Here is a 25157-nt window from a genome sequence, read left to right on the forward strand (position 1 = left end):
TAAGTGTGTTGTTATCATCTGACGGTGTTATTAAAAACAGTATGCAAATAAATATAATTGATAGAAGGAAAATATTATTTATTGATAAATTTTTTGTTTTAATAGTTCACATATAAAAGTAATCTCTGTTTTGGATTCTTCTTGGGCTATAAATGCTAGCAATGGTCTGCAAGCTCATGGTCATCCACACTGGTTACAGTTACAACTTGCTGCTGCTAAACTATTAGATTCTTGTGTTATTACTTCCAGCACACAGATTACCGCAATTTCAAATGTGAGTATCATTTATTATAATATAAAAAGATAAACAGTATAGAAAAATATGAATTAACAATCTACAATGTTTAATACTTAATTTTTCTTATTCATTTAACAGGTATAGATGGGCATTTTGTCGGTGATGCTGCAGTAGGATGTCCCAAATAATATAATCTCTCTTCTGATTTTGTGCCGCACATAACAAGGATAGCAAGCTTATGGATAACAAGGTATTTATTTTCTTAAGTAATTATTTAATTCATAAAGATACAGCCTGATTAGTTTACAATTATCACTAAACATAAAGATTGAATATTTTATAAAATTTTATTTATCATAAATAATGTCTTCTTGTTTGGAAGAACATTCTTAGGGTAATAGGCACTGTTCTTGTTTCTCCAAACACATACTTTTCCTTACATTCGCATCCACTTTTGCATGGTGTATAGCATCTACTATATTAGGTTCTTTGCATGTAATTGGACAAGACAGTGAGTCCAAACTGACTTTTCATCACAGATTTTGGAAGTCTTTATGCCAAAGTAATCAATTCATCATAATCATATCCAGGAATACGATGTTTAGTATAACGATATACTTTTTCAGGCATTTTATACCAATCCAATTGATTATTAAGCGAATTAGCATGTTTAAATGAATTTTTATTGTCAGCAAATGTGATGGTGAAATCGTTTGTATCCGGATAAATATCGTGTAATTCTGCATCTTCTACATCACTTAAAATATAGAAATCATCTGTGTAATGCATTTGTGGATGTCTCCCCAATTCTGTATATAATCGATTGATGCATCCTCATAAAATTCATGATTGTAATCTCGGTCATCTTTGTATTCTACAACAATTATTTTTATTTAACAGATTAATTTACAACTAACATATTCAATGAAAGAATTATATACGTTTGAGTTATTATTATATGTTGAAGTTAAAATAATGTAGTATATCAGTTGCTTAATCGGAGTTAATATCAATCAACTAAAATTAAAGCTATTAAGAAGTTTACTAGTATGCTTTAATGCATCAGTATTTTGTATATTATATACTTTATATATATTAATAAATATTAAAAATTAATTAATATTATATATATATATATATATATATTATATATATATATATAATATATATATATATAAATATAAGTTTCCATTTTAACATAGTATTAAAAATACTTTTTGATAGATACCTTTATTACAGGAACAAGAAATTAGTATCTTTTGTATTTATTACTTCTTTGAAATATTTTCTTTAAATATGTAAAATACTTACGTCCGTTTGTTAAAATTATAAAATAAAAGATGCAGTAAAGGAGATTCTTCATTCTACCCATTGTCATGAGCACATCACACTGACTGTCTGTAGGATATATTACCCTTTACCTTTATTACACAAAATGGTTCAATTACTATCGTACTAGGTATACACATATACACACACATACTCTTATATGGATATAGATCTTCTATTTAAATTCTTTTCAGAATATTCCTTTGAGCTTTCTTGATTTCTTGATATCTTATATTTTTGTTTATTTTATGTCATTATAATTATTATATTAAATAAAAAGAATGCAATATATTTTATTGATTAGTATGGGAAGTGCCACTATCACTGTTTCAATTGGATTAATTTAGTAAACTAACATGACTTATTTGGCACAGTAGAAGAGGAGATATATACACTTGGTTATTTTTTACAGCTATACCAATAATATATTTGTATATACATATCTATATATGATTGCGTGTATTTGTTATCACTTAAATTTGTTTATCAACTTAAAATTATTACAATAATTTATGAAAATAAATTTTGAAAAAAAAAGATATACAATAATAACTGTATATCCTATTTTACAAGATTACGTAATTTTTTTTCAGTATAAACAGGAAACCACTGTCTCACAGATAACTCCAGGAGAACTGATCTTAACATCCAATTCAATACTTCCTTGCAGATTTGCATCATTTTTTACTAGGCTTAGTCGTAAATCAATAACGTTTGTGCTCCTATCAATAATATACAATTGGAAGTGTAATAGAACAAGAACTTTTTAGAAAAAATGCCGGCCGTACCTGCGAGGTAGTAGAATATATACAAATTTACTTGTCTTTCAAGCAAAAGAGGTATATAATTCAGACTTTGTAAGATTCTTTATTCTTTTATATCTTTAATATGATAATATGTTAATTGTTAATCCATGTATTAGATAAAGAAAGACTAATTATATTCTTTTCTGCTTAATATATTATTCATTGTTTTAAAAATTGTAAAGCTTTGTTGTATACTATACTAAATGTTAAAGGATTCATCTATATAACATAATTTATCCAAGTTATTTTTAAGTTTGTATTAGCTAAGCTCCTCATTCGGTTGTGAGTAGTTATTCAAGCGTATGATGCACTATACTAAGATTTGACTGGAATATTATCCAGGGAAATATAGAGTTTATATTATAATACTTGTGTGTAAATGAAAAAAATTGCTTCATTCATTTACATAATCATTGATACAGTTCAATGTACAGGATAATTTTCTATATATCTGTACTTTTCTTATGAGGATGAAATTACAGAGAGAAAGATGTTTTTACATCAAGTTTATTTTTTCATTACTGTATAAAATTATTCTTAAATGTAAAGAAATATATATATATATAGACATATATATATATATAATATGTATAAAATAATTATAATTCACACTGCTTCTGTTATAAAAGCTGTACTATACAGGGTTGTTTATATAATTGAAACTACTTGGATAATTTGCATAAATATTAATATTAATTAAATATTTAAATTAAAAAGATTTCATCGTTATCTATAATTTATGAATATAGCGTCTCTATCATTTTTCGTAACATACATATGTACTAGATAATAATAAAACAACTTTAATTATGTTAAATAAAGTTTTCAAGTAAATTTTTGTATTGATATTTTCTCTAACTTTCTTAATAGAACTCTATGAATTCTATTATAAAAACCAAAAATGGTAGTGAAACTAAGAAAAGTAATTTACAAACATTCAAAAAATATTATAATTATCTGTTAATTATATATATTCATCTCAAATTATTTTGTTACGATTAATATTTATAGATTTATCGAATTGGTTGTATTATCTAAACTATCTTGTATAATGTAATATAAAATATTTATCTAAAAACGGTCTACTATAGAAAATCAATTATATTAAATTAATAAAATTATATATATATATATATATATATATATATATATATATACATATATATATATATAGATACACACACACACATATATATATTTGCACTAAACTTTGAAATTGGAATATTATATATACCATATATACATACAATTTACGTGTAGGTAGTATAATATATTTTTGTTAGCATGATGATAGTTAGAAAAATTATGTATTACATTTTTTCAATTTATTTTAATATGCTGAATTTGTAAAAAGTTGTAAAAAAAAATATTTAGAATTCTTCCATAGTACACACATTTTAACGTACCTTCTCAGAAGTGATAATTTTTGCTACTACGTTAATGTATATATTGTATAACAAATATCTTTCTCCCCTATGCACATATACGTAATATATTAACACAGAAGAGCTGCTGTCTGATTATTTTTATACTTGCAGAAACAAAGAGGAGTAAAAGATTATAATTATAATTATTTATATGTAATTAGATTGTGAAAAATTATTTTATCAAACTCTTTAATGGAGAGATATGAGTTTATTATGTACATGCATTAATTGTACATTGTTAGTTTATCTATTGTGAATAATATGCATTTTTATGTGGCGAAAAAATGAAAAAGGATGAATTAATTATATGATAAATACCTAAACACGCGTTTGCATATAAATTTTATATAAAATGCTCTACATCTGTTTATATTCCAGCATTCACATAAAAATTTTAATTCTATAAATAGAACATTATAATTACATAATGTATATATATATATATATATATATATATATATATATATATATATACATTATGTAATTGATATTATTGTTATAGGTAAATACAAATGCTGGTGTTTTTGGTTAATAGAATTTATTTATAAGCATGGCAAGAACTTCTAGAAGCCATTTATTATATTGTAAAACATGGAAATTCCCTTATAAAGTTATGAGTGCATTTTTTAAAAAGATTTAGTCGCATTTACAAAGTTATCTATATATATTTTATAATCAATACTTTCATACATGCAAACTATCTTTTAAAATACGAATGTTGCACCATTTCATTATTATGGTGTTTTATGTGTGTGGTGTATTTAAACATTAAAAATATATTTTGGTAAATCAAATTGTATATATATTTTTTATACCTTACTTTTTGTTTTCTTTTTTTTTTTTTTTTAATAAATCACAATAAAGATATGTAAAAAAATATATATATATAAATAGAAAATAAATCATTTCGTATTCAAATATAATCGTGCCTTCGATGATTATTCGAAGGTTCTTAAGGATATATCTATAATATTTTTATCGGTAAAAAAAAACATTTCTTGCCAGTTATATTTAAATTATATAACTTATACATTTTATGATGAATCTCAAATTATCTAATAAAATATTGATTCAATAGTTATTAGAAAATTTTTAATTTGAAAACCACTGAATGTAAACATGCGAATATGACTGTAATGCAATTACTTCAGAAAGGAAAAACAGTTTCGTATTATAGAAAAAAAAAAAAAAAAAAAAAAAAAAAAAATAAAAAAAAATAAAAAAAAAAAAATAAAAAACCAAATTGTTGTTAAAAAAATAAAAAATTATTAACAATAAAAAAATATATTTACAAAAACTTAAAGCACTTTTTGAAAATATCCGTGCATTTAACGATATTATTAAGCAATATTCTTGAACATAAGCGGTTACGTACGAAACCGGTTTTCTCGAATCGTTGTAGTCGACAGGCTCGTCCTGAACGGACGAAAAGACCTAAGGTGAAAGTAAGATGATAAAAGAAAAATCTTGACTTTTCGAATCAACAAATTTTCTCGGAATATCTTTTTTAAATAACGCTAATTAGATTTAACTAAAAATATGCTCGGTATTAGAACGCTTATATATTTGGCCGGTTATTGCTTACAGTGGAATACCAACTAACCTAATTCATGACTTGTTTGCAATCTGTATCATAAACGGTTAATCCCGAAAAACGAAGAAATACGTGTTAATATTTCTTCTATTATCTTATCTTTGCATTACAGAAATATATATAAACGATAATATAATTACTCGTTGAATTATTTGAAATGGCTGTGGTTAACAAGTGGGAGAATGCATGTAGATTGTGTTCAGAGGAGAAAATCGAGATGTTGCCAATATTTGGCAACGAAGGAGTACAACGCAAAGTGGCGCAAAAATTACGGAGCTTGTTTGCCAGTTTTAGTATATAAACAGATCACTGCCTAAACAAATTTGTCAGTTTTGCGCAGCACGTCTGGATGATATTATGAGTTTAGAGAATATTGTCTTAATGTTTACAAAGTATGCATGTAAAGTTGTTGACTTATAAGGATGTTGAATCTTGTACAGATATTTTTGAAGCTATGAAAAATTCTCCTGACCCTTGCCAGGTACGTTTACCGTACTAATCTTTTGATTGATAGTAATTGATATATATATATATGTATGTGGATGCAACAGCAAACTATAATATATAATATCTACATATAAAATAAATATTTATATAAAATATTTTCCACAGGCACAACTCTGCACAGAAAAAGTTAGAGCTCCGCCGCCATTAGTCCCATTACCATCGTTACTTCCTCTTGAAAGTTCTTCAATGTCGACTGAAATTAATCGAGAGCATCAATCTAATTGTTGTATTGAGACATTGACTGAACTACCATGTGAAGTGGAAATCGAAGAAGTAAACTCAGAAACATTTCTTGGAGATGAAACATGTGAAAGTACAGATTCAAAGACAATATCAGAGAATGAATTTTATATGGGAACAGACAAACAAACTGGTATTAATGTTCTTGAACATATGGACGATGAAAATGAATTTTCCAAGGAAGAAATAGGAACGAAAAAAGAAGAAAAACGAACTAGTATTCTAGAACAAGTTTTGACAGGAAGTTTAACTATGAATGATCGTAAGGAATTAAAAGGCAGAGAAAATTTAACGTCAAAGTGGTGGTGTGCACCTTGTAACAGTTATTACAAGTGAGTATGTAATTTATTATTAATTAGTTTTTTTTTTTTTTTTAATACAAAGAATAATATTTTATCTGTAGAACAAGAGAGAGCTTAATAAAGCACATGCAATTGCATTGTCCACGTAAATATACGTGTAGAAAATGTCCTATGTCTTTTGAATCGGTTGAAGATTTGGCTAAACACGAAGTACTAATCATTTGAAAGTTTACATTAGATTTTGATGAAATAGTAAAAGAGTGTCATCAGTGTGATCGTAAATTTGTTAGTTGGGAAATGTTAAAGCAGCATAGAATGCGTGAGTCATTTAGGTGAATCTATTGCAATAGGAATGAATACATGGTGCTTCCCTCTGTAACAGGTATTTTATTAAATCTAAATAAAATAATAATTCATTTGAATAAGTATATTCATATATGAAGAACTTTATTATTTCTAGATTTTTCCCTACTATAGAAGCTTATCACAATCATCAGCAGTTGCACCAAAATAATAACTATATAATGGCACAAACACAACTTTCTATGCAGTCTAGTAACCTTTGTATAATTGGTCTTGGAGATTCTTCACGAGAGATTAAGAAGGAACATTCTTTTGAAAATACTATCACTTACTTGTCCTACATGTGGAAAAGTAACGCATACATAATGTTTTTTTTAATATCATAATATATCTATTATAATAAATTATATATGAAAAATTAATTAAATAATAATATTTGTTTTTATCTTAGATTTTGATTATAGGTATGTACACAACAAAGTGCATTGTCAAATCACATGCGTATTCACGAACCTAAAAGACATAAATGTGATATTTGTGGTCGATCATTTGGCTTATTTATACGTTTAGCAGCACATAGAATGAGTGAACATAATCAACAATCTTCTATGTCTCCTGTTATGGCATGCGTTGAACAGGAAGAAGCTTTAAATGCTGCACGTGAAGCACGAGAGGCTAGAGAAGCTTGTACTCGTGGAGGAAGAGTCAGAACATACTCAGAGGTTTAATTACCATAATTTATTTACCTCTTCTGTATATATTACAATAATATTATTATAAATAATATTGTATTAACAAGCTTGAAAGAGTAACGAATTTGTTTGGTAAAATTGTAACTTGTTATACATTATCTTCAGGCATTAGAAAGAGATAATATGTTGAAAAGTGTTGAACCTTTAGCAAAACGGAATGCTTCAATACATTCATTACAAACTAGTGGAGTAAGTAAGAATGTTGCACGCTGTGGTATTTGTTTACAATGGTTCGATGATCATACAACAATGTTGATACATTTGCAAACTCATTCAGACTTCTATACATGTAAAAATTTCACTTGCCACATATGTAAAATATCTTTTAAAGAAAAATGGCAACTTTTCAGACACGAGGTTATAAAATATATACTATATTTATGGTGTTCCATTATAAAAAATCTATTTTACATCTGATTACGTTTTTACAGATGTCACATAAACGTATCGATACATCTTCCTCCTACATATGTAATGTTTGCAATAAAACATTTTTAGATAAAAGTTTACTCAAAGCACACGAAAAGACACATACTATGGATAAAACGTATCACTGTCCAAAATGCAATAAACTTTTTTTCAAAGAAGTTTCATTGCTGGCCCATCAATGCGCGGGTGAACCATTATTTCGAAAAAGGGATATAGCTCCGAAATCAACACAAAAATCGATATTACAAAATACCAAAAGATATAGGTGCTCTAAGTGTAACGCATCTTTTAATAATTCACAATCAAAGAACTTTCATATGAGAGTTCACGCAGAGAGTATTAATGCAGCAGTAAGTTTAATATTTCTTTTACATTTAGTAACAATAATGTTGAGTAGATTTTAATTTAACTTTGTAAATATAGGTACGACAAATAGAAATAAAAGAAGAGGCAGAAAATAATATAATGCCAAAATTAAAACCAGAAACATCATTAGAATATATCATGTCTCCGATTGAACCAAAAGTTGAGATTAACGAAGGAAGTACACCACCTCCAATTAAGAGAACTCTCATCAGAACAGCTGGAGGGTAAGGCGTGTACATTCAGTATCTTAATTGTTCTTGTTCTCTGTCATCTTCCTTTTTTTTTTTTTTTATACGATTTGTAAATGCCTTCTAGATATCGTTGCGGCGTTTGCCAATCTCCATTTGTTTTAAGAGAATTAGCAGTCGCACATTTGAGATCTGCACATCCTGTGATGCCATATCAGTGCCCTTATTGTAAAAAACGATTTACAACTCAATACACATTTACACATCATATTAAGACCGATCATCCTGACGAACCAGAAAAGTAAACATTAACAAAGAAAATCATTTTTAGTAGTAATAATATTAAATAGTAGAAATACAACGTATGAAAATGCATGTTGCCTTTCTACTAAAAAATGTGCCTCGTGTGATAGATAAAGAAGAAATTCCTATGAAAAATATGAATAATATATGCAAAACTTCGATTTTGCGAAAGCAAAGAAATGTATTGCATCTAGTTTCGATGTTCCTGTTAAAGTAGCGTGAGACATTGCATTGTAGGTGTTCGTTATTAAGGATCATATCTGTCCTATTCAATGATGTTAACAATCCAAAGATATATAGGTATTTTCTCTAATGAAAAGTGTGTTCATATTTATTTAATTTGCACTTACAAAATAGAAAGAAGACTCATTAGTATCATTTATAACAAAATAGTACACTATATTTCGCCGATATAATAATAAAAATTATTGATTATAGGGGAAGAATTTGTACTTATGCTTGAATTATATATATGTATGTGACTCGTAAAAGTATATATATATATATATATATATATATATATATATATATACACATGTACGTATGTGTGTTAGTATGTGAACTGCAATGTCTTCTCGCCAAAAAAAAAAAAATTCGAAAAAATAATAGAATATCATAGTTTTGGATAGATATAATTTTATAAATGCAACATGAATAAAATTTATGTTATATTCAATAATATACATTCCCCTTTTTACCATGCGATCAGAAACAAAAAAAAATTAAAAAATCTAATTTAATTAAATATCATAAAAATCTATTTTTCTCGTGTATAATAAAAAAAAAAAAAAATTTATGAAAAATAGTAGTACTTATGCAGCCACAGCCTGCTTGTTATATTTATAAAAGTGTATGTATGTGTATACATATATATGCATACATACATACATACATACATACATATATATATATTTAGAAATATGTATTTACAATAAACTATTACCAAAATTTTTATTTTTAAATTCATAGATAAAGTTAAAAAGCATTGAAAAAAGGAAATTAAAAAGTACAGCTTTTTGTTATGAAACATAAAACAGTTTCGACGTGATTTATATGGAAAAAAAAAAAATAAATAAAAAAAAATACGTAAGTGCACTTGAATCTGTAAAAGTTTCTATCTGTGTATATATTTAATTGTTTTTTAATATCTCTAATGAAAATGGTGCCTTTTCGTATTTTTTTCAGTTAAATAATTATATTAATATATATATGTTTATATAAATATATCTATCAGAGAGACTGTCTGGTTGTTTATTGTGAAAGTTATTTAATAAAGCAATATCTTTGATATAAATTTGAATAAATATTATAATAATTTGTTAATATATACATAGAATTAAAAAATATTTTTACAAAATGTCACGTGATAATTGAAAATTTAATTACTAGTTAAAACTATAAGTACCTTCTATATATTCACAACAAAATGACATTGTAAATATATATGTATATGTACATAGATTAAAAGGATTTATTGTATTGTTCTTACATTTCTGTACGCCTTATTAGATATATTATATTATACATATTTCATATCGGATTCCGAAGACTAACAACTTCTTTAATATTTCATAAAATTATAACCTATAAATGTGCTTAAATAATTGTAGACAAGTTATTAAAATGCAATTAATTGATCATTGTTGGATTCGTTCAAGCTTGAAAGTAAACGTATAAGTGCAATGAAATAAAATAAAAAATGGCGGTAAGAAAAAAAAAAAGAAATAGTGGTCTGTGTGTGTCAATGTAATAATTCGTAAAATATGTTAAAAATAAATGAAAATGAAAATGATTCTGTTTAAAGAAGAAAGAAATTGGATGTTCCGCAAGTCTTAAATTCGTGCCTACTTTGAGAATTCATAAAACGAATTTGAGTAAAAGTGTTTGATGCGTGGAGGGTTGTCTGCCGACAGGCGCATGGAAAAGCCAAAGGGGGCAGATCTGCCGCATTAGCCTCGCGGAAAACGGTTCCTCTTGTCAGACGCGACGCGTCCGCGAACACGTACGGTTCTAAGCTTTCCGATAAGAATCAAAGAAGATTCTTTTTGTTCGTTCGGTCGTTTTTTTTTTTAACGACTCGACTCGAACGAACAATTTTTATTTTGTTTTTCGAAGTATTTCGATTTGAAAAAATACCTGAGAGGATCGATCCCAAAAGATCGATAATACGCGGGACGTGCAATCGGGAAAAACAATCAATTTCTTGGAAACTGATTAACGTATATCGACGGGACGAGGGTCGGAGGGAGGACGATTAAAATCCGACCTTGACTGATCGGAAAAAAGGATCCCACTTTGAGGAAACACATGGTACGGTGATCGTTATGATGACAGCAAACCGATTCGCGCCTTTCGTCACCCTCGTTTCCGTCGTTTTGGTGTCGACATTTCGTCACGGTGAGTCTCTTCGCTACGCGAAAATTAAAAGAAACCAATTTCTATCTACTTTTTTTCTTAGTTTCGATAAAAAAGAAAAAAAAATGAAAAGTAAAAAAAGAAAATATAAGTACATTTAAAAAGGATCGCCAATAAAATGAATAATCTTTTATTTATCGCGATTTTAAACACGTGCTGCATCGCTAAAGAAAAACTAATCGATTGGTTGGATCGATCGGTCTGAATTTTACGATTTAACATTTTGCTTCGATACTTTCATACATTGATAAATGAGTAGAACTTTTTAAGTTAATCGAATTATTCAGTGAAATAAAAATGGTTGTTTGCTAGCATATCGTTGATTGTCACAAATAAAAATGGCTGTTTATTCGCTTCGTTATTTATTGATCATAAAACATTATAATCGTTTGATATTCAATTTGTATAAAACTATTATCTCTATGTGCTTACATTTATCTATATTTTTTTTTTTTAAATAACAGGAAATGAGAACCAATTACACTTTCGATAGAAAAACGAGAATCAATAGTACGACCTTGGGTATTCGATTGGAACTTTTATGAAAGAACGACACAAGTTAGAATGCTTGATACTCGATAAATTTAATTTGACAACAAATAGTTCTTGTGCTACTTTATCGAGGAACGGTTTTATCGACATATTATAAAGATACATAGAAAGGATATATATATATGTATGTGTACATATATATATATATATTATCTTACTATCTCAAATTCTTTCTTATATAAAACGCCCATTGTATTATGTAACAACACAAGAATCGCTTGATGTTCTTGATTAAGATCATTTTTGTTAAATATCACGTTTCATATATATTTTTCTATTATGTTATAAGTAAACATGTAATAAATTATAAGTCAAGATTATCTACGATACTTTAAACTCCAATTATGTTATATTTAATTAACAGATGACATTTGTCTAAATTAATTAAAACTTTTCCGATGAGTTGAAAATAATATTTCAAGTTCTCTAATAGTGAACTGTTTGATATTACAATAACAAATATCTTTTCCAAATTATATTACTCTAGTATGATTTTATTATGATTTTCTTAGTATTATAATTGTCTTATAGAAACTGTAAATATTTGATGGAAGTATCGATAATCAATCAATGAGAATCGATTGAAAAAACAAAAAAGAAAAAATAAGAAACCGAAGTATTAATGCTTCTGCAAAGGATTACGTTGTTCCACATATTCGTTGAGGAAATCGTACAATGGTAGCACTTGTGGTACTTCGCTACCACCTTTCTAGAAACTTAGATGTTAGATAGCTTAGATCCTTAAATCGGATTTTATTAAGAAAATACCTGGTACGCGGATAGAAAACAGGTCGACGATACTTCGAAGAAATATTGTCCCTGGTCTCAAGTTGACTGCATTATAATGTGCTTAAATATAAATCGATCCTCGATTCGAATCGGATTAATAATAAATCTATATATAACAATCTCATATTATCTCATTTGATCTCGTATGCTAATCGTGTGACGAAAATTTGATTTACAATTTAAAATTGACAAAAAATAATCAAAATAGGTATATTCTCATTTTTTTTCATAATTAATAAAACAGATTTCAAATCGTTTCGTATAAAAAAAAATTACGAGCTTTCTCATTTCATCATAATTAAATACGAATAACTTGTCATTTATATCATTAACAAGTTTATACCGTACTCAATTAGGAATTCTCAATAAGAACAAAATAATAAAATGCAGATATGATTTTGTTAAAGAGGACAGCGTGACATATTCCTAGAAACAATGCGTTAGAATAAAACAACGTGAGAAACGATATAGGAATGATTCAAACGAATTCTTGATATCGTATCGCTCGATAAATAAATAAAAAAAATAAATCAATAAATAAATAAAAAAGATCAATAATTTTTGTAATAACTGTCATTATCTTATCAGATCTAACATAGTTTACGGAAATTTAGAGGATTTCGTTCATAGAATCGGTCCTCGCAAGGGTTATCGAGCGACCCACTTTCTCCCCTCCATCCCCCTGTTCAGTTCTTCCCTCTCTCTCTCTCCCCCTCTCTCTCTCTCTCTCTTTCTCTCTCTTTCTTTTTCTCTTTCTCTTTCTTTCATTCTGTCTTCTACCTTCGTACATTTCTCTCTTTTTCTTTATACCTCGTGGTACCACGATGACATTGAATACTTTGCATAAACCCTATTGCATCTTGAAGGTTAAAATAAGGTCTCCTTAATTTGCTTAATATTCGTATTTTGAATAGGAATTTTTAATGCAAAGGTCAAAGGTTTTTATTGATCTCTAATTTCTCATTGGAATAATTATATTTCATCTCAATAAAATATCTGAATATTTATAAAACATGATCTATATATCTACAATGATATTGTATACATCAAAGCTCTATCTGGAATACCTTGACGAGAGGAAAAGAAATAGAAATCGACTGCCGATCGAATTGGACCGTCTCAATTTCTGTCAGTTACGTAAAAGATCCGTAACGTCGTGGTAGCATGATACGTTGTCATGCTACGTGTCTTTTTACTATCCCTTATCCCCTTTATACTTCCTTTTTATCGAAGATCGAAGGTTTGTCATTAGAGTCAAATGTCACCGCAAAGAAAAACTCTGTTTGCTTTACCATGAAAATATCTCATTGATATCTTTTATTGCGATTATATAGATACTTTCATTTTGAGATTCATTATAATAAAAAAAAAAAAAAAAGAAAAAAAAAAGAAAAAGTTTATCACAACTATAAATCTTTTATTGCGATATTATTATAATATGAAAAATTTTGTTGTACGTATAATAAAAGATCTTTCGATTTTAAAATGATTATTATCTGAAAAAAATTTTATTATTTCCATAATTATATGAATCTTTTAATCATAAAATCATTATAATCTAAACAAGTTTATTGTATGTGTCCGATAAAATTTTCGATTTGTGTTACGTTAAAGTTGAAAAATAGCTAATAGGTAGTCGTAAATAGGGCACGTTCGAAGAAGCTAACCTTCCCCTGTGTTGCACGAAATTCTGTTACGTAAACTATATCATTAAGAATGTACTCTCCGTGTGGTTTCCACATTTAATCGATATTCGGTGCAGGCTCGCTCTCCATATGTTAGGTTTACTTTACTCTCCTATCTAAAATGTTTTACATTCAGCTACAAAAGGGGTGAATCTCTGTGACGTGATAAGTATTTGTAGGTTTAACATAGGTCAGGATGAAACAGCCCTATCAGAGAGAGAGGGTGAGAGAGAGAGAGAGAGAGAGAGAAAGAGAAAGAGAGCTATTCGTATATATACTCGTATAAGAGACACTTATACGTGTACTTGTATCCCAATATAATAATCATTAAGGAACTTTATAGTTTAGCTTACTCGAGCATTATTCATCAATTCCTAATATTGCCAAATTTGTTTTGTGAAAAAACGGACAAATTAATTGTGGTATCATGAATGTGACAGAAAAAGTGTGCTATGATCGAAGAGAACAGAAAAGAAAAAAAGAAAAAAAAAAATCGCCACAAAACGTTCAGTAATTTATCAAACAGATCAAATGTATCATGCTGGTTGATTAATTTTTCTTTTTCTTTTTTTTTCTTTTTTTTCTTTTTTTTTTTTTTTTTTTTTAAAATTTGCACCTTCTACGCAAAGACTAGTTTTCATAAAGTATATCACTAGGCCATCGTACCGATTGCACTTGGTCCGACTGCTCGATATCAGCTGGCACGGCAGCGATTCAGCTAGAGGGTGGTTGGGGTGTGCTGTGACGTCACTAGCTCACACTACGGCAACAGGGCCGTATCTTCTAGGTTGCCGTCAATATATTTTCGGGAAATCCTTTTTTACGTTTTTTCCCTCTTTCGTTCAATTGGATGAATGATGATCTCTCTTTTTTCTTTTTTTTTTTTTTTCATTTCAGGCGAAGCAATAATATGCTATCAGTGCAACAGCGAGTACGATCCAAGGTGTGGCGATCCGTTCAATCCGTACAGCCTTGGAACGGTAAATTGCAGTTTTCAACCACGATTGGAGCACCTCGATCATCTCGAGCCCACGATCTGTCGGAAAATCAGTCAGAGAAGTACATCGACAAATTTCTTACTTTTTTTTTTTTTATTTTCACTTATAAAACTTTTTTTTTAACGTATTCCCACGTAATTTCATCATTTTTATTGAGGCTATCGATTTATTAAGCTTGACACAATAATTATGAATTATACAGTATTATTATTCACTTATGCGTTGTACGTACGAAATTGTTATTCCTATTTTTTTTTGTTTTTTTTCTTTTTTTTTGGTTATTTTTTTTTTTTTTTTTTTTTTTTCGAAAAATGCGCTAACGGATGCATATTCTTCAAGTAATAAAGAACAGGGTTGCCGTCTGCATTGCGGCGGCCTCCTACCTGATAACCTTGTAGTCAAAAGATGGGCTTAGAAACATGAACACTTGTCCTTTCGAAGTTTTAGTGTGTCGAATATAAATGAGACATCAATTATATTTAAAAATTCAAAGACTTGTATACATAAATGATATATCAATTTTCGTTTAATATATTCATGATAAACGATATGTTTATGTTATGCATGTGCGCGCGCCTGCATACACGTACACACACAAATACAAATACATATATACACGTTAAAGTGTTAAATAAATGAAGATAGAAGTTAAGCATAGAAATTTTTTGAATAACTTCAAATCTGCGTAAGCTTTTAATCTTTAACTCATGTCACAACTATATGCTTTGCAATTTAAAAAAAAGAATACATTAAATTATTCATCCATGAAAGTTTCATAAAAAGTCGCGTAAAATGAATCGTCAAACTTTATTGTCGTCTCTAAGGACATAGCTTAGAACTAACGCGAGGAATAAAGACTCTAAAAGAACATTGAAGTTCATGCAACGCGTGTCTCGTACTTTCTATTCGTCATTGTATCAAAAAAGCCTTTTGCCCCATAAAAGGTTTTTCTCAGATTTATTTGAATTCATGGAGTTTATGTTTAATCCTTCTTTTAGTTACGACATAATTTTATCGAAAACCATATAGTGAAGATATAGTTGATTAAAAATCTTGTTCGTTGTGCACAGATTAAAAAGAAAGAAAAAAAAAAAAAAAAAGAAAAAAAAAGGCAAAAAAAGAAAATGGAGTTTAATCTAATACAATACAAATGCAATGTAACGTATAATGATTTTCTTCGAGTGTTATTTCTTTTCTTTTTCTATATTAAAAGAATGCCTTTCAAAACTTGCAGTTTATGGAAAGGAAAGAGTCGTAAGGGGTTGCGGCTACGTTACGGATCAAAAGAACAACGAAACCTGTTTCCTAAGAACCGGCACTCACGACGTCCGTGCGCATTACTGCGCCTGTACCGGTGATCTCTGCAATTCTGCCGAAAAACGTAGACCGTCCTATTTATTGAACCTGGCAACCGTCGCGACTATCATCGTGGCGATTCCGAGTCTTATTTTATCGAGTCCTTTTTCCCTACCTGTATTGACATCGTCCAATTTGTCAGTAGCCTAAATAGAGAGCAGCTGGTCGTTAGCGGCTAATTATCACGCCTAAAACCGAATCAAACGATTCGAGCCTAATTCGACTTGTCGTTATTCGATGCCTGAGAAAATTAGGGCTGCCAATAGAGAAAAGAAGAAAGAAGGAAGGAAGGAAAGAGAAAGAGAGAAAATAATTTTTCTGAAAGGATTAACATAAAAAATAAAAAAGAATCTATTCGTTCTTTTTTCCTCCATCGGAATAAAAAGATCGACGAAGAAAGAACGATAGAGAAATAAAAAAAAAAAAGAAGGAAGAAAAGAAAGAACACTAAAAAGAAACAAAAAAAAAAGCAAAAAAAAAAAAAGAATCCCCAAAGGAACGAATAGAAATTATTTCCTGCTTCTATCTTTCTTGTCTTCACACGATATGGTACATGAGAATGAAATGGGAGAGGCGAGTATTACGTGAGAAAGATGATTTAAAAAAAAGAAAAAAAAGAAAAGAAAAGAAAAAGAAGGAAAAAAAAAGAAAGAAATGTAAAAAAAGCAGAGGTAAACGATTATCGACGAGTCGACGACGATCCAAATACTGCTGCTGCTTCTACCTATTTTTGGATGAAAATGTTTGGAGTGTGCGCGATAGGTATGTACACCATTGTTCCGTGCTCTACGGGCCGCGTCAAAAGTAGTCAAATTATAATCAGTAGTAGTATACAAGAAAAAAAAAAAAAGAGAGAATGATTTAAAAAAAAAAAAACTGCCAGAGACGCGCGAATTCGAAGCGATAGAAATATTCTTGAAACGTGAATGGGATGTATGTAATGATTAACGCAATAGATAGAGAGAAAGAGAGAAAGAGAGAGAGAGAGAGAGAGAGAGAGAGAGAGAGAGAGAGAGAGAGAGAGAGAGAGAAGAATAAAAGATAAAACGTTTTAGACATATAGGAAGTAAATAATAGTGTCAAGAATTACGCTACGAACGGACACGCGCATATTAGACCGATAAAACGTTGAATACACGAGATTTATGGTCTGCCGATGTATCGCTATTACAGGAAGACGTTAAATGGAATTGCACGCAAAGAAAAGAGATTATGGCTTATTTTTAGACGAGTGACACTACATGCGATTGCGTTCGTGATAGTGCGAAATCCTTTGTTTACGATCATTTAAGAATTTTTCAATCGAAAAAAAGTTTAAACGTATTAACGAAAATATATTCTAATATATAATAATTGTAATATGTCAAGGAAGGAATTAAATTTTTATCCGTTTTCTTGGAATCCCTCAGGCCTCTCCTATTACTATTACCTTTAACTTAAGAAATATCGCCAATCACGAACACGATCCACGTGTTTTGCCGATTTTTGCAATAAATATACATTAGTATAAATGAAAATTCTCAATAATTCGTAGTGAAATGGGAGACGCACCGTGACCGATCAAGAAATACTAGATATATACTTATATGTACGTACACGTATGTATATATTTTATTGTATTACGAAGATTGTCTCGCGTGTTGCGTGTGTATATGTATGTGTGGGTGCGTGTAAGTTGATGTATGTACAAAGAGAATATATGTAGTAAGTATGTATATTTGAATGAAGGATCAGTAAGTAATGCTGAAATCGATGATAGTTCATTGATTTTACGTGCTATTTCTTCGAGGGCGTTCGACGTAGATGAAATAAAAAAATTAAGAAAAAGAAAAAAAGAAAAAAAAAAAAGAAAAAAGAAAGAGTTAAAATTACAATTAAAATTAAAATTAAAATCAACGGAGGAGATTTAAAAAGAGCTCTCTCGGTCGAGAAAAATTAAACGTTCGTAACGAATCAGCCAGGTAGTGTGTTTGATCGAGGATCGATAAGTAGATGAAATAGAAACGCTTAAGTAAAAAAAGAGAATTAAAAAATAAATAAATAAACAAACGCGTCTCATACACATACACATAACAACGCGGTCCTAATACCATTGAATCTTACAAGGATCTCTAACAACGTCACCACCGCCATCGTAATTGCTCAAGTGTTAACAGTCGCCACTACATTTACCACACTACTATTACTACTACTACTACTACTACTACTACTACTACTACTACTACTACTACTAACTACTATTATCAGTAATACCGCTACTATCGCTACTGTTACTATTAATGCAATTAAAATAACGATACTATTAATTGTAAGCAAAGAAAGAAAAAAAAGGATGAAGAAAACAACAAAAAAGAAAAAAAGAAATACATTACGACGAACACAGAGCAACCGACGGTAGCAATAGAACAAGGAAAAAGGAACAATAGTGAAAAAAAGATAGAAGTTTCCTGTGGCTTTTAAGGGAGGATAGAGAACGGAGGGAGGAAGTTAGAGGGAGGAAGGTGATGGGGGTGGATAGAGACGTGACGTTTTCAAATAAATAAATCGTTGTAAAATGACGGCGAAATTGAATTAAAAAAAAAAAAAAAAAGAAAACAGAAAAAAAAGAAAACAGAAAAAAAAGAAAAAAGAAAAACAAAAAAGAAATGAATACGCGAATTCCGTATACGCACTCGGAAGCACGAAGCTTAAGGCCCTATTATTGAAAGTGTTGACTCACATTCTTTTGATACAGATCCAAGTTAGAGACAATTTTCAAATCGTTGAAAGACGCGGTATTAAAACTCTGCCTCTTCGATTCGAAATCGTTTCGCATCAGTTTCTCTTCTTTCTGACACATCAGGATTATAATTAATAATAATAATAATTATAATAATAATAATAATAATAATAATAATAATAATAATAATAATAAGAGAGAAATACGACGCGTGTGTGTTTTTCTTTCTGTTCGAAGAATCTCAACGTCCTATGTTAAATGTTAAAAATTTATAAAATATGTATCTAAACAATGATTATTCGTTTGCAATGTCTCCTTCGTTCTATGATTCTCTTGGTGTTGCTTGTAAAAAAAAAAAAAAAAAAAAAATATTTTAAACACCGCAAATTTTCGTGTTCGATCTCTAACGATCAAGCGCCTTTAATCTATAACGACTGATGATCCTGAACGTGATTCAAAATGCGCGAATTGGATCTCGAATTTCTAAATTAATTCCGACGGACGAATTCGATTAAGAATTAAAAATAATAATTACAATTAATTAACACCTCTAGTGTTCTAAATACTGTTATTTCTGCCGATACATGTCATGTGACTCTTATGCGTTTATTCAATTACGCTTAAAGTTATATTCTTAAATATAAATTTAAAGTATGTTTACGAATGCAATATAGAAAAGTTTGAAATAATTTCAAAAAATGTGTCCACGATTTGAATTTCTTGTAAAGGAAGAAAATCCTCGAGGGATAACAACAAGAAAAATATGCTTTTCTAGTTACTCGAATGAGTATAATAATGGAAACGCAGATTAATCTGATTTGTCATTTCAAATTCATCCGATCTTAAATCATACAGTCGCGCATTTCAATACATATCATCTTACATAATCGTGGTGGATCAAATTGCAATAACACACATTTCCAAATCATGACACTGCCCCACCTCATGCATATCGAATTGAAGAATAACACATTTTGACGACATGCGTAAAATTCTTATACATAATAATGATCGCAAATTGACGCTTCATTAAGAATTCTAGTTATAATACCGGTTGTCCCCTAAAAACGTATCAAGAGAATGTCTACGTCAAACTTTTTAAATTTGTTTGTAACATTTATTGTCAAATTATATATTCTATTGTACACAAAATACACAATGTACAGAGAGTATTCTGCCAATAAAGTGTTAAATGGTTACGGAAAAGAATATCAAATTATATCGTTTTTCTTCCAAAAATCCCATTATAAACATTTACTGTTTCATGTAGATATATTTATATTGTTTTGGAAGTGGGAGTCATTTTTGTTAATTAAAATATTCTTTCACATTTATATATAAATCACTTGTGAACAAAACTTCCGTTTAATTTGTTTTAGAAAGATATATAAAAGTGAGAAAAATATAAAAATAACATACATATACATATATATGCATATGTATATATATATGATAGTTATAGATTATATGTACATTTTATATCTGTTATATTAAAGTTTTCCTAGAAATGAAATTTTATATAAATATTTTATGGAATATATGATACATGAAATCAAATGTTTCTATATAGTATTGTTATACAAATGTCTTTTGTTTTACTATTATCTGTAAATCAAATTCCTTATATCCTTAGAAACTTAAATAATTATGTTTTTTTTTTGTATATAAATGTTATAAAACCCAATTCTGCATTAACACAATTTATATTTACAGTTGTTTTTAATAGTAAAAATATATCATAAAACTTTTACAAATACAAATCTTTTATCTATTATGAATTATGCTGAATAAGATGTTCTTTTGTAACTTGACATTTCATTTAAGAATAGTTTGTCATAAATATATTAATATGTAAAGTTAAATAAATATTAAACTTTATCTATAGCAGTTAAGAAGCATATCAAATCCTACATATTAAAGCTTTATGAAATAGTTTAATGACATAGTTAGAAATGTTTAGATCTATCTATAGATACATTGCTTCTGCCCAAATTGATATAATCTGCAAAGCTTGGACAAGTATAATTAATATTAATATTTGAATATTGCAAACATATATTTTTATGTATTTCGCTCTTATGTAGATAAATATCCAATAGAACTTAAAAAGATCTTTCCATTTTAACAGATTTATAAAGTATGTTCTAAAAACTAAATGAACTAGAAAGCATTTCTATTACTAAAATAATAAATTTCTTTATATCCTAGCTATTAATAAATAAAATTATGTAAAATAATGTAACGAAATGTCAAACGTTTTATATATATTTCTTGGTACTGCATTAATACAATATTAATGTATAATGCATTTTAGCAGTGTATTATCAATGTATTAGAATTATTTCATAGATAAATTTATAAATACAGGACGTATAAAAATCATCTCACTACATTATCAGATAATTTTTCAGTTCATCAGTGGCAATGAAAATTCTTAAACAATCGTAAATTTGATATTGATGTTAGACAAATAAAATAGTTTGGAATAGTAAAAGAAGTAAGACTTCAATTATCAAGATTAAAATTAACTTTGCATGACCATATTCAAGAGTGATTTTATACCGATTATGAATTAAAAAATTATCTGATAAAATGGCAACACGTAATTTTTATATTTCCTGTATATGATTAATAGCTGTTGAATATATAATGAAGTCTTTATCTCAACGAATAATCGAGTAAATTGTGCATTTGTAAAGATGGTTATTTGCATTTTACAAAAAAGCAAATAACTTTTGATAAATTATATTTGACTTCATTTTGAAAAACAAATATATTATTTTCTGCGCGAATATTAATATATGATTTTTCTTGATCAACTAATACTTAAGTAAATTTGATAATTAAAGGTAAGTATTTAAGTAACTTTAAATGATATATCTACGCTATAATTTCGATGTATAAATGCAAGTTAAAATTTATACAGTATTTTGGTCCGACCAGAAAAATATCATAATACTAGATTTATAATATCTAAAAAGCACGCAATTTTCGACAATTATAATTAGATGATTAGAAGATTAGAAAAATCTTATTGAAAATGAAATTCAAATAATTCAATCTCAAACTCGCAAACTTACAAAATCGTGATTTTATAGTCAGCATTATTGAAAGCACCTTTCAATTCCCATTTTCTCATGTATTTTGTTTATCTCTTTAAACTGCTAGGTATCCACAAGCATGACATCGTTTAATTTCTCTTCCTCATTAAATAAAAATGGTGTTACTACTTGCATATTAACAGACATGTACAAAGGATACGTTAATTGTTTATCCAGAGACATCACCTGTTTCTGGAATATAAATCATAAAGATATATTAATTTGAAACACTTTATATATAATAAATATATATGTATATACTATTTATACCTCTTCATTTTTGTGTAGCGATAACCTAAGCATTCCGGAAGATTGAATATGTTTAACTTGGCGTTGTTCATCCAATGAAATTAATGTTACCCTAAAAATAATTACAATTTTCTTTTTTTTCTTTCTTTCTTTTTTTTTTTTTTTACACACTATTATTTATGCAATGATATTTTTCTATTTTATTTCCTTTACTTACTTTAAAATAATATTATGTTTATTATGATTTGCGTGAATATGATCTGTATCTAATCTTTGATTTCGTTTGATACGCAAAATCGTAGTATCCAGACACATAATAAAATCTAGTCCAAAATGAAATGCTGTCCATCTCCAGATATGTTCACCGGGTTTCTCAACATATCGGCCACATCGAAAACATTCTTGATAAAATTCTTTCTCACTCATTTGTTCAGGTCTATAAATATTATAAATGTATATGATGTATTTTGCAATTAATTTATAAAAAATAAATTTATTATATGATAACTGACCCTTTATCTTTGCTAGCATCAATTCTTAATAAATGTAACCATTGTTCTTTATATGCATCATGTAACCAACTAGGAGGTATTAAATCATCACTGTATAAAACTCTAACATCTTGATCATGTAAAAGTAGATATTTCATTCTTAGAGCTTTGAACGGAGTTGCATATTCTTTGCCTTCCTCTGTCGCTAGAAAAGGTTCTGTCCATGTATGGTTTTTAAAGTCTATCTCAATCGTTTCATCCCTATTTTTTAGATGTACAAACAGCCTAAAACAATGCAATAATCTGCATTTAATTATTTCTTTGGTTATTTGAATTAAATGTTAAAATGTATTCAATAAATCATATACTATAATGAAAATAGAATATTTTACCATAAACGTAGCATCATATATATACAAAATTCTGTTTGTATAACCACCAAATCTGGACTAACAATCAATTCTGCCATTAAATCTGGAGTAATGTCTTGTAAAAGTGTTGGATATAACCAACCGTATCCTAATAAATTAACTTCCATCCATTTTTTAGCAGCCACTTTAACTGCAGGCATACCATATGAAACTGCTGCTTTATAATATGGAACAACAGTTTTAATGTTTGTAGTTTCAATCATAATATTGGTGCATTGATCGATCAATCCTTGTAATTGAAATAAAGTAGCCGTAGCTAAAATTGAAATGACATCCTTTGGCTCTAAACTGACTTCGTCTTGGTAAAATGATCCTAGTACTGTTAAAAGAGCTGAAATAATTATAATTGAATTATTAAAAAAAATATTCATTATATTACTATAACATAATATTTAAAATATATCAATCTTATTTACAATCTAATGTGATATTGGAATCAGCAATTTCAACGCTAATTACAGTTTCATTTGTTTCTCTCCAGGATCCAGAAAACATACTTGCAAAATATGGACTCTGCAAATGAATCCATTTTAATATAAATTTGATAAAAATATAATTTGTTTATATAAAAACAGAATATTAATTAATTCATACTTGACTAATATAAACTTTATGTAATCTCCATGCTTTTCCTAACATGAGCACAGTTATATCACTTCCTTTCTCTTCTTGGAATAATGTTTTGTATATATATTGTGCGGTTGTTAGTAATTTTCTCCTACAAAAGCATGCATTATTACAAATTATAAAAATTTACATATATGAAGTTACTCTGATGGAGTAATCAATTGTCCCACTTTTTAGGCGTTTGAAGTGTTCGATCGATGTATTCAAATTCAGAATCGAAATCATCCTCTTCGATGCATTTTCGTTTACGGCCTCGATAAACAGAATGTACTGCAGTATTTGACATAGATGCAATTCTACTCATATAACTTCCCATCTTTCAAAGAGTTTCTTTTTTTTTTCTTTTTTTTTTTTTTTTTTTTTTTTTTTTTTTAAACGATAAGTAATTTTCTAATGAAATTCCAAGACGAACGTTAGAAATTTTGTCATTTTCAATAAGAGATATAAAAATATCGTCTCTTTGGTTATAACAAAGTGTATTTACGTAGACGTAATGAAAAGATGACAGAGACCTAAAACAACTCATGACCAAAAACATATAAAATATCTCTTCGACTTATAGTAGCACATTTATGAATAGACACAATTGGTGAATGCCTTTATTTGCACACATCCAATCATACAGTAGTAGCGCAGTATTAAATTATGAATAAACCAATCCTGATGATAGAATCAAAATCGTATTTTTCATTTCATCCAATCATCTACAAGATATATCAAGCTGAAGTGTTCTCATTGGTCGGACTATGAGATAACTCAATGCAAAATTCTTTTTAATTTCTTGCCTTCGTATCGATATTTTAGAAAGTGAATTATTTCGTATTAAAGAATAAAATATTATAATCGTATAATCGTTATATCGACGAACAAAAGAATTTGTTATAAATTATATTTATTTTGTTTATATCGATAATATCTCGTTAATATTTTTATATTAATTGACATTTAAATATTTGCATA

General features: G+C 28.3%; 3 protein-coding genes and 1 pseudogene across 3 annotated transcripts; 2 read left to right on the forward strand and 2 right to left on the reverse strand.

Moving 5' to 3' along the window:
* Positions 1 to 45: 45 nt before the first annotated feature.
* On the reverse strand, positions 46 to 5435 carry LOC124948492 (annotated as a pseudogene).
* On the forward strand, positions 4630 to 9726 carry LOC124948925 (zinc finger protein 62-like). The gene is given in 16 exon segments (XM_047493260.1): positions 4630 to 5668; positions 5670 to 5698; positions 5700 to 5746; positions 5749 to 5784; positions 5787 to 5875; positions 6007 to 6473; positions 6545 to 6767; positions 6769 to 6810; positions 6812 to 6825; positions 6904 to 7068; positions 7070 to 7097; positions 7211 to 7468; positions 7604 to 7855; positions 7930 to 8277; positions 8351 to 8517; positions 8609 to 9726. Coding segments are annotated over 16 exon segments (2460 nt in total). The 5' UTR covers positions 4630 to 5551; the 3' UTR covers positions 8787 to 9726.
* A 1059-nt stretch (positions 9727 to 10785) lies between these two features.
* LOC124948926 (protein quiver) lies at positions 10786 to 16878 on the forward strand. Its single transcript, XM_047493261.1, has 3 exons — positions 10786 to 11181; positions 15123 to 15284; positions 16458 to 16878. Exons 1-3 carry the CDS (start codon positions 11109 to 11111, stop codon positions 16727 to 16729), a joined length of 507 nt encoding a protein of 168 aa, XP_047349217.1. The 5' UTR covers positions 10786 to 11108; the 3' UTR covers positions 16730 to 16878.
* A 2971-nt stretch (positions 16879 to 19849) lies between these two features.
* LOC124948927 (protein germ cell-less) lies at positions 19850 to 24753 on the reverse strand. Its single transcript, XM_047493262.1, has 8 exons — positions 24368 to 24753; positions 24165 to 24288; positions 23987 to 24083; positions 23532 to 23901; positions 23161 to 23424; positions 22866 to 23084; positions 22670 to 22760; positions 19850 to 22591 (listed from the first exon to the last, which is right to left on the reverse strand). The coding sequence occupies exons 1-8, from the start codon at positions 24511 to 24513 to the stop codon at positions 22463 to 22465; spliced, it is 1440 nt and encodes a 479-aa protein (XP_047349218.1). The 5' UTR covers positions 24514 to 24753; the 3' UTR covers positions 19850 to 22462.
* Between the last annotated feature and the right edge of the window lie 404 nt (positions 24754 to 25157).

Source organism: Vespa velutina, chromosome 4, assembly GCF_912470025.1.
Source record: "Vespa velutina chromosome 4, iVesVel2.1, whole genome shotgun sequence".
Lineage (NCBI taxonomy): Eukaryota > Metazoa > Arthropoda > Insecta > Hymenoptera > Vespidae > Vespa > Vespa velutina.

Excerpts from the sequence above, each read along its gene's own strand:
- LOC124948926 (XM_047493261.1), top strand. The coding sequence starts at position 11,109 with ATGATGACAGCAAACCGATTCGCGCCTTTCGTCACCCTCGTTTCCGTC. Across the intron at positions 11,182-15,122 it reads GGTGTCGACATTTCGTCACG|GCGAAGCAATAATATGCTAT; the intron begins GTGAGTCTCTTC and ends TTTTCATTTCAG. Across the intron at positions 15,285-16,457 it reads TCGGAAAATCAGTCAGAGAA|TTTATGGAAAGGAAAGAGTC; the intron begins GTACATCGACAA and ends CAAAACTTGCAG.
- LOC124948927 (XM_047493262.1), bottom strand. The coding sequence starts at position 24,513 with ATGGGAAGTTATATGAGTAGAATTGCATCTATGTCAAATACTGCAGTA. Across the intron at positions 23,425-23,531 it reads TATATGATGCTACGTTTATG|GCTGTTTGTACATCTAAAAA; the intron begins GTAAAATATTCT and ends GCATTGTTTTAG. Across the intron at positions 22,592-22,669 it reads CGCTACACAAAAATGAAGAG|AAACAGGTGATGTCTCTGGA; the intron begins GTATAAATAGTA and ends TTTATATTCCAG.